The following is a 10,142-nucleotide window of genomic DNA, read 5'->3' on the forward strand; positions in this document are numbered from 1 at the left end:
GGGTTATTTCCATAGAAGGAAGAAAGTTGTAAGTAGCAATTTTATACGTATGAATAAATTGTGACATGCCTTTGTTTACTAGCTACGTATTCGATTGCGTAATATTATATAAAAACACGTAACTATGCTTCAGTGCCTAAATTTGGACGGGTGGACAATTGGGAATTGGAAAAAGAAACGTGACCTGACCCATCTCAACCTGGGTTGATATTTAAAGCTTATCGAGTTACTGGAAAAAAAAAATCGATGACAATATCGAATTTAATTATCTTAATTGGAGATATTACGACTCTATATGAACCCATTTAAAATTCATCGAGTACAATGGGGTTTGGATTCTAATTAGAGTTCTAATTTGGTAGCGGTTTGCACCGCTTCATCCAACAGAACCGAAATCAAAGTTTCACTCGGCTCTCAAAATGGTAGTTCATGATCATTTAATAATAAATTAACTTTGGTATGTCATCGTGATTCGTCTCCGAGTTCATATATCAAAGGATGAATACGATGAATGTGATGAATATTATGTTGATGAAAATTCGGGTTTAAATTTTCCAATGCTAGCATAAGTTTTGACAAGTATAAACCGAAAATTCAGGATTGTACAAATTTATTCTTTTCGTTACAACGATAGAGATTTTTTCGAAGCCGTTTAATTTTTTTACGATAAATTTGCTTTTAATTTATAATGACTAAAATGCGAATTTATAAGATAGTAAATACGCAAGTATCATGTGGGTAGAAAAAAAAAATATTTTTCTCAACAAATTTCGTAGATACGTGAAATTTCTAGAGATTCGTCAACAGGCTCGCCGTTTCTCCTTTTGAATATGAAAATGGCGAGCAGGGGAAGTTTTTTAAAAGCTTTCCGAAAGTGTTTAATATCATTGCGAAGCCTTACTTACATAGTGGATGAAACTTTTTCCAACCAAAAAACTTTAAAAGAGCGAACGTGCCAAAGTAAAAAGCCTCACACGTCAGCTTGTTTATCGATCACTTCGAGAATCGTTTTGTGTTATGTGCGAGAAGGTCCGAGAGTACCGAGTGTGAGAAGTTAGAACGGCCAAGGATGGCAAGGACGTGTGTAAAACGTAGAACATGAGAAAGCATTGCTGCAATACCAAAAGAAAAGAGAAAAGAAAAGACACTGCTAAAAACATTGAACAACTGAAAACTTTCCAGGACATATATCGAGATACGTGAAAATTGGAAATTTTTCGAGTATGACGTTTCCTAGAGCGAGAGAGAGAGAGACGTTCTCGCAGGCGTTAAACTTATCTTTACACTACATGTTATACGTAACCTACTCTACTCTAGGTTTTATATCATTTTCCACGTTTTATATTATTTCTTTATTTTTCCTTTAACCCCCTATCCCCTGCACCCATACCTTTTCATTCTTTTAATTTTACCCGTCGCGCCGATAAGGCCACCGATGCATTATGCATGGCGAGTTCACGTAGTCACGGTGGCGCCACCCGATTGGTAAAAGTTAGCTTATCGGTAAAGAAAACTCAACGGATATACATAACCTCGTAAAAATTACGTTAGCTGTGTCGTACGCAGTGAAATTACAAAGCGACTTAACTCGCGCGAGTTTCAGTCAAGTTATTCGTGCTTTACATACGCGTTTGAGTTTCGTTTATGCCGACGACGTTACGGGATTTACAATGCGGCAGAACACCTTCGGTGACCTCGACCTTCTCCACTGGGATTGTGCCTGTAAGGTAATCTCACTTTAATAAAATATATCAAGACCGACCGGGTAACCTAACCTAACAATTTAACACGCAACTGCACTTCTTATTGTGTCTGAAACCGTCGTAACGACCAATTCCAAGCACAATTTTTCAACGCGATCCCCCGTGACACTACGCGCTAAGAATTCACATTGTCCAGAGTTCCCAAAGCGATTAATCGACATTCTAATCAAACACGAAGAGACAGCACGAAGCGACCGCGACAGTGGCTATCGATCCCTGCACTGTCTGCTGTATTATTGGGATAAAAAAATGCACGACCACAGAGAGCCATTTAACTTTTTGCTCGGAGAGACCGATTACCAGCGGTAAAATAGAGACGAGGCGGGAAAGAGAAGGAGGGAGCAAGACAGAGAGAAAGGCCGAGCGACGGAACAAATAGAAACTTTATATTTCTGTACGAACTGTACACAGAGATAGATTCACGGTAACGATACTATTTCTTCTTTTTTTCTTTGCTTTCTCTCTACTCTATTTTCCTATCGTTCCATTTCAGCCTCGTTCGTTACACCGAAGCAATGCCACGGACTAACCTCTGGTTTCAAGAGCTTATTAATGCACGATACTCTGCCCTTCATTAATTCAATTTCCAGTTGCTCCTTTCGCAGCTGTCAAAATACATTAATCTTTCGCTTCGTCATTTTATCCCGGTTAACAGTGACTTACCGTCTTATCACATTTTTCCTGAAATATCTCCGTCTGCTTCAGCTGGACGGGATACAGAAAGGATATACGTTAACGTTATCGTTCCTGATAAAACGGTTACAATGGGAATTGTCGTAGCTTACGTGTTTACGAATGCACGTGTAAGCTGGCCTAATGTCCAGGATACTTTCCCTCCTTGGTAATATCTGCGAACGAGTCCATTCATGAGAAACAGGTATGAATGAAAGCTTTTGAATTATAACCGGCGCTTTACGCATCGCGGAATACGCTTACGGACACCCACCTTCCTCGTTTCCTTCTGTGTGTCGTAAAAGATTTTCTCGTCGCCGTCCGCGGCGCTCGAGTACTGCCAGAGAAAAATCATAAAACGGCTTAGATGGGTAAAAGTGGGTCAAGTGTAAAGTCATACCATTAGCGCAGAGTTAAAACGAATCGTACAGTGCAAATTCGACGTGGAAAAACGATTTAAGTAAGTCGACGAATATTTGCACGTTATCGTATATGGAGATAAGAGAACTTTATAGTCGAGTTATCGAGTATCGATAAGTAATTATTATACGATTAAGGATACTCGCGAACCCCGCTGTATTTAATTGGCTTATCCTTTATCTCCTATCTATACGACGTTATCGCCGATGACGTTTCTTTTAAGGATTTTTATTCTGTTTACATCGAAACGGTGCAATTCTTTAGGTAAATTCGCATTCACGTGTCGCGTGTCCTTACCGGATATTTTTATCGCGCAGTTCGGACTACGCGAAGCAATTCCGTGTAGGTAAGAATTCCACGGAAGTGGGAATAGAATGGTACTTGGATTTTAATGATCTTAATTACGGTAATACGTGAAAATACTTACGGCTATCGAACAGGTTATTACTACGACAGCAAATAGGCATAAAAGAGTCGTTAGGATTCCGTAATAGAGATTCAAATGGAAATAGGTCCTCAGGTCGTTATCGGCAATTAAAAATCTATATAACTGAAAGCAGATAATTAATTGTATAACGTCGATAAAATATATCGAAGATATACGTCTGTATATCGGTATAATGTGTAAGATCGCATTTTACGTCATAACCTCAAAGGTACGAAACTACTCCTAGTACGTATCTCACCAGTGAGCTTATGCTGTATCCATAGGAACGGTAGTATTTGTGAATTACGATATTATCCATAATTTAATAGTTCGATCGCTACTGGAATTTAACCCGATCCGCAGCGTCACGTCAAATTCGAATTATATCCGGTAAGTTCTGAAGTGAGCCGACAGCAGTCCGGGCACTTTCGAGAATACTCGACAGGAAGTGTTCGACGGTCATCGAGCTGTCTGCCTATTGGCCGTTACACTCGAACGAGTCGCTGGTCGACAGCCGTCCAATTTAAATTTTGACATCTGTCTATTATCGTTATTAGCATCGTCAGATATCGACTATATTCACTCTGGACACCCGTTAGAGCCATGCGAGTGGCACTTGAAACTCCATCGCCCTCTATTCGCCCGGCACTCGGGACGCTGAGGCCGACAGACAGAAAAGGGTCGCGAGGAAGTAAAGATGGTTTGATCAGGCGAAGTATATGATCTTAAGGGAGCGGAAAGCGTGAAATTTGGACTCGAACCATATACGAAATGTGCGACAAACGTCTCTGCGCCTGTAGGAAAAAGGCCGCGCTGTCCAAAGTGGATCCGGGGGTGATTCAGGAACTCGAGAAAAATTTCACAAAGTTCTCATCCACGGACAGTTCGTCTCTCCTTAAGAAATATCTGACCCGAGAGCTTTTCGATAAACTGAAAACGAAAAAGACCAGCTACGGCTCGACCCTCCTCGACGTGGTACAGTCGGGTTTCGCAAATCCGGATTCCGGGGTCGGCGTCTACGCTCCGGATCCAGAATCGTACACCGTATTCGCTGAACTCTTCAATCCCATAATCGAAGACTATCACGGCGGTTTCGAGGCTGACGACGTTCATCCGCCTCTCGATTGGGGCAATCCTGATAACCTTGGGAACCTAGATCCCGATGGGAAGTACGTCCTCTCTACCAGAGTACGATGCGGAAGATCGTTGCAAGGCTATCCCTTCAATCCTACCATGACGAAGACTCATTACCAAGAAATCCAACAGAAAGTAAGCCTCCTGCGAGCTCCTCTTGACTCCCTACTTCCGTTACGATCGTTCGGGCCTGAATCGCTCGTTTTACTTGGCTGCGGCTACCGGCACGTTTCTTCAGTGAATACGCGCCCCGTAACCCTACATAAATGGGAGCTCCTGCCAGAGGCGGGAATAAACTGCCGAAAATCCACTTTCAAATAATCCATGGGATATTATCGGTCTGTCCTTACTCTGTATATATCTGTTTGTTTTAACGAGGTATAGTGGTTTAGCTCGTGGTCGGCCAATTACAGGCGGACCCTGCTACAGGTATAATTAACGTAAGCCATATGCAGAATTTACACGGGTAACGTGGCAAGGTCTGTAGTGGATTTCAGATTGTATTTTGATATTCACCTTTTTTTTTTGTACGCTTCACTCAGAGCTCCGTTAGGGTTGCTCGAAAAGAAAAATATACCCACCAAATCGCACGAGACTCTCATATATGAAATCGACACCGTAGGTTTCCGAGGCTCTTGGTGCTCTGGAAGACGATCTCCAGGGAACTTACTATCCTCTTGAAACCATGGACAAGAAGACCAAGGAGAAGCTTATCGAGGATCATTTTCTCTTCAAGGAGGGCGACCGCTTCCTGCAAGCTGCAAATGCCTGCCGTTACTGGCCATCCGGTAAAGTTTTATACCTAACATGGCATACGGTGTTTTAGAACTGTTTTACTTATGCAGGTCGGGGCATATTCCTGAATGCTGATAAGACATTTTTGGTCTGGTGCAACGAGGAGGATCATATGAGGATAATATCGATGCAAAACGGCGCCGATCTTGCTGCTGTTTACGGTCGACTTATCAGGGCCGTACGAGAGATAGAAAAAAAATTCTCATTCGCCAGACACCAACGCATCGGCTTCCTCACATTTTGTCCATCGAATCTTGGCACCACCATAAGAGCATCCGTGCACATTAAAGTGCCCAGATTGTCGGCCGACTACGATAAGTTCGAGGAAATTGCCAATATGTACAATCTTCAGATCCGAGGCATTCACGGCGAGCACAGTGCAAGCGAAAAGGGCGTTTACGACATAAGCAACAAGCGTCGACTGGGTCTTTCCGAAAATCAAGCGCTCATCGAAATGAGGGACGGGATTATGGAAATCATAAAGCAGGAGGAACGCTTGTCGCGTTGAAATTTTAGGTTAGGTTGACAATAAAGATATTTCGAAAAATAGTTTAATTTCGTCACAAACGAGGAAATAGCATGTGTGCATATTTTAACCTAGGGCGGTACTGTGTACACAGTAGATATCAGTAGTACTTACAGTTAGATGCGGATGAGCGATTATCGTACCAAGTTCCTAAGCAATTTCTCATACGTGTAAATTTGTTTTATTTTTTAAAAGGTACTACCGTACAAGTAACAAGGTACTGGACAGTCGAAAACTGAAAGATAACCGGGAAACACGGCTAATATCCTTTTCCTTGGTGGATGTCAAGATTTTTGTGTCCAAGCGAACGACCGAGTTATCAATTTGTATTATCTTTAGCAGACGAAATATCGATATAGCTTTTTCTGACTAGTAATTCTAGGGTGTTATGGGCGTGGAGTTGGTAGCAGCCATTGGTATTGTTATTACAGTTCTAACAACGAGGTTACGTAAAAGCAACCGTAGGCCACGCGAATATATTAATACGAAGAAAATATAAAAGTACTGCGTTGTATCTACCATGATTGATATGCAATTTGCATCATTTATGTATTTATTATATGCGCGCGCGTCAAGCACTACGAATGGTTCGGTATTTGCTTTAGCATTCCGGTACCGACCGATCTGAATGATTTATTGGTCCCGGGTCGTACGGGTGCAGCTAATTATCGTCGTGCGAATGAAGGTTAACGATCGTTTATTTTTATTGATGACACGCGCATGAAAAAGTTTTCGATCAGTGCGATGGCAAATATTCACATAAATCCATGGACTGATAATATCACTGTTAATCCCATCAGATGGAGAGAGACTGTCGTAAACCCGACGTTGTTCATCTTCTTGGAGTCCTCCCGTTTACCATGGACCAGGCGTTGCTGCTTCTTCTTCTTAATATAATCCGCCTCGGGATCTCTCGCTGTGAAAAACGTTGTATCAGAAAATTATTAATGGCATAATTCAAGCACCCTCGTGAACCCACGTTACGGCCAATTATTATTCATCGGTCTTGTCGCTCATGAATATCGAATCAAAGTAATGATATCCAGAGAGATAAAAAAATAAGATGAATATCAAATCTCTAAACTTCTAAGCCCAGTCTTACCGATCGAGCTTAAGGTAACCTTTACGTAAGCGAACCAACGATTATAACCCTTGCGATTGGTCAGCTCCAACGGCATAGACCAATCCGGTTTAACCTTAAAAATGTCAACAAACACTTCTTACAGATGAAACATTTGCATCTGGCTGCTCTTGCAACAGCATATGGATTTATATGCAGATACCAATGCAGCATCGTCTACTGGAGATACTCAAAATGGAGTTCTTACATTGTCATCACGCTTTTCGTTAATTCAATTTTTTATACGCTTATTTCGATCCCACGAAAGAAGTTCGAGAGGGGATAACGCGCCTGAGAGTGCTATGTAAAAAGTATTGGCAAAGTACTAGATTTTGGAAATAATCTTGTATACATTTTTATATCTATACTTACCGCACAGCCATTCATAGTCGGTACTCGGTAAAGTACCATCGGGACACACACCCGGAATCCCATCGAACTCGTAAAGGTGTCGCGGTACTTTTCGATCGATCGGACCATAATTGCAGACGAGTACTTCCACTCGATTGCCTGTCTTGTTCAGCGTCGCGCTGGTTGGCTCCAGCTCGAATTCACTCAAGTTGACGGTGTACGTCGCTCTTGCGCAACCCACGTAATTTATCGTCGCCGTTGCGAATGCTACGTACGATGAACAATTTGGACTGTTGTAATCCACCAATCTGAAAACGCGGCATAATTATTATTACTTTCTCCCTACGATAATTCCACCTGACCGTAATACAATGCACTGATCATACTGGTATTGTCAGTGGTACTGATTTCATGTATGTATATATGTTTATATATATATATATATATATATATATATATATCAAATTTCCGGTCTCAATATGGTATACACACGTATAGAATATGTATATCGCACGGACACTCTCTCATTTCGTGTTTCGAGTTTGGAGCTGCGGCTTAGGCAGGAACGCTCGGGGCAATTCGGTATAATCGATTTTCAAAGAGCGACCGAGGGAGGAAGGAGCTTTTCGATTGAAACGAACGTATCCAAGTGCCGGATAGAGGCGATTTAAATTTCCATGTAATTTAATCCGCAGCATGAATTTTCGATCTGAAATTTCCGCGAGATTTACCGGACCCGATACAATGGGAATCAAACGTACGTTGTTCGATACCATTATTAATTGTAAGGTATCAATGAAATTTTTCTTTACAGATAACCTACTCAGACTTTTTTTAATTTCCCGCTTTTTCTACAACTCGATATCGTTTACTTTAATTTTTCATACGTCAAAGTCAATTCCGTGAATTATCTATGTTTTTCATCTAGATTATCGATATTGCGAATAGACCTTTACCCGACTTCAGAACTGTCAAATTGGTCCACTTCGTCGTACCAGGATTGAATATGTGATGTAATCCGCACTAAGGGCGTACTTTCCTCCACGGCATCCAAATCGAGTACATGAACGTTCTGCCATACTTGAAAGCGTTCTGAAACGTCGTAAAAATGGTCTTACTATGGTATGTTCATGAAATTGAACTGTCCTTCAGGAAAGCTTTGATTATCCTTGGTCATAAAGTACGTTACGTTATTGGGTAGATTGTACGTAGAGACTAGTGTGCTATTGTTATTATACCGGGTATGTCAAAATGAAAATTTAACGGAACGAAACGGACAGCTGCGAAAATGCGATAAACCATATTCGAACGGTGAATCAGGAATGTTATTTATCGACGAGGAAATATAACGCTTACAATGGTAAAATGCCTTGTGTATCCGCGTGTAGGCAATTCGTATTAAAACGCGTCTAGCGTAAAATGTATGACTTGCTAAGGGCAATTCGTCTACCCATAAAATATATTGTGTTAGCCAATTGGAAATCGCGACATCTATCGGCGCGAGTATAAATTACTTGCCGACGTCTCTGCACTGATCCTTCTGGGTGGGTTCGCACTGCAGGGCCCATCGACGTGCGATTCCAGCCAGCTCGTAGTCCCAGGCCTATGAAGAGGAGAGGGGGAAATATAAAAGTTGAAAAGCCTTTTGGAATAAAGAGAAGAAAGAAATGGCGACAGATGGAAAAAAAAGGGGTCGTTTCCAAAATTGCAGCTCCGACGAAATTGCTTTTTCGATCTCGCACCCTTAAAAAAAAAAGAGCGTACCAGTTCCAGCATGTTACGAGCGGGTGGCTGTGGACCTGGATTACCACGAACTTCTACCCCTTGCGCTATACGATTTCGTAGTTCGTTATGATGCTTGAGAATCGATTCGATTTCCAGACTTTCCAGATCGTCGTTTTCTAGGTCGTTGCATTTCTGCAAGCAATTGTCGTACTGCAATTAAAAATACTTGGTTCAATTTTATGTCCCTTTTTATGGCTTCTTGTTTACTTTATGCTTCACGTGACTTTTCGATATGGTATTCCCTAAATTGGCACGGATTTGAGGTTTTTGTGGCTTTTGACACGGTAAACCTGTAGGTTTTTGCGGTTTTGGATGGTTTTGATGGTTTCTATACTATCCGGATGCAGTTGCATAATACATCGCGGGCACCCTTCGATTCTCTTTGCGCTTTTCGTTCTACTAGTTCCCGATAAAATCTACCTTATCGATAATTTCGTTAACGAAATCGCTGCGAGTCACGCGATATCCTTCGAAACTGAATTCGCCAGTATATATTTTTTTGTATTCCTACCACAGTCCCTCGTTTCCCTCATACTTTTCTTCCTAATTCCCATCTTTCATCATGTCGCACATAACGTACCTGATATAAGCACATGACGTGATCTGGACAAATCCGACAATAATAAGCCTTGTCATCGTTCCCGTGCACAAAAGTTAAATCGCGCGATCTGCACAACCCCGCCACAAGGATGGCAATATAAAACGACCAAACTTTGCGCATTTCGTTAATGCCAGTCAAAGACGTCCTTTCCCTTTTTTTTCCTTCCCTCCTGACTTTCCTCACAGAAATACGTAGAGTTACTGACGAATCAAGTCGCCACTCTTTTGTCACTGATTAGTCATTCGATTTCTTTGACTCTCGACTACGTTCAGAGTGTACACTCTGTTCAATGAATTATTCGAACTACGCCATACTAGGCACAGTATCGTGAACCTCACGGACAGGCTGCTTCTTTATTATTAACGATTAAACGGCAAAAACTTTCGTAACCGTTACTTTTCACCCCCAACGGCTTTCAGACCCGTTTGATTCGATTGTTCCCCAGCTGGATGTGTATAATGAATGAGAAGAAAAAGTTCCTTTGGTGAAGTTCATTTTTTAAACGTTCTTGCCGTCCATACTTTTCGGATAAAGTTCGCTCTCTTAAT

The 10,142-nt window shown here is 41.5% G+C and overlaps 3 protein-coding genes across 4 annotated transcripts; 1 reads left to right on the plus strand and 2 right to left on the minus strand.

Annotated features, from left to right (window-relative positions):
- Window positions 1–39: 39 nt before the first annotated feature.
- On the minus strand, window positions 40–3,735 carry LOC107270616. Of its 2 annotated transcripts, XM_025087997.1 has the most exons (7): window positions 3,542–3,735; window positions 3,283–3,405; window positions 2,710–2,772; window positions 2,549–2,611; window positions 2,427–2,468; window positions 2,294–2,368; window positions 40–1,720 (listed from the first exon to the last, which is right to left on the minus strand). In XM_025087997.1, the coding sequence occupies exons 1-7, from the start codon at window positions 3,599–3,601 to the stop codon at window positions 1,643–1,645; spliced, it is 504 nt and encodes a 167-aa protein (XP_024943765.1). In that variant the 5' UTR covers window positions 3,602–3,735; the 3' UTR covers window positions 40–1,642. The 2 variants fall into 2 exon arrangements, with proteins under 2 accessions (XP_024943765.1, XP_024943766.1); XM_025087998.1 differs by lacking the exon at window positions 2,294–2,368.
- Window positions 3,736–3,823: 88 nt separating this feature from the next.
- Window positions 3,824–6,284, plus strand: LOC107270630 (arginine kinase). The gene is made up of 3 exons (XM_015745796.2): window positions 3,824–4,551; window positions 5,039–5,204; window positions 5,262–6,284. The coding sequence occupies exons 1-3, from the start codon at window positions 4,054–4,056 to the stop codon at window positions 5,717–5,719; spliced, it is 1,122 nt and encodes a 373-aa protein (XP_015601282.1). The 5' UTR covers window positions 3,824–4,053; the 3' UTR covers window positions 5,720–6,284.
- LOC107270628 (venom allergen 5) lies at window positions 5,749–10,093 on the minus strand. Its single transcript, XM_015745793.2, has 6 exons — window positions 9,574–10,093; window positions 8,973–9,143; window positions 8,727–8,811; window positions 8,165–8,300; window positions 7,230–7,516; window positions 5,749–6,653 (listed from the first exon to the last, which is right to left on the minus strand). The coding sequence occupies exons 1-6, from the start codon at window positions 9,712–9,714 to the stop codon at window positions 6,493–6,495; spliced, it is 981 nt and encodes a 326-aa protein (XP_015601279.1). The 5' UTR covers window positions 9,715–10,093; the 3' UTR covers window positions 5,749–6,492.
- Window positions 10,094–10,142: the final 49 nt, after the last annotated feature.

The sequence above is a fragment of the Cephus cinctus genome, unplaced genomic scaffold (genome assembly GCF_000341935.2).
Source record: "Cephus cinctus unplaced genomic scaffold, Ccin1 Ccin1_scaffold0806, whole genome shotgun sequence".
In the NCBI taxonomy this organism is placed as follows: Eukaryota; Metazoa; Arthropoda; class Insecta; order Hymenoptera; family Cephidae; genus Cephus; species Cephus cinctus.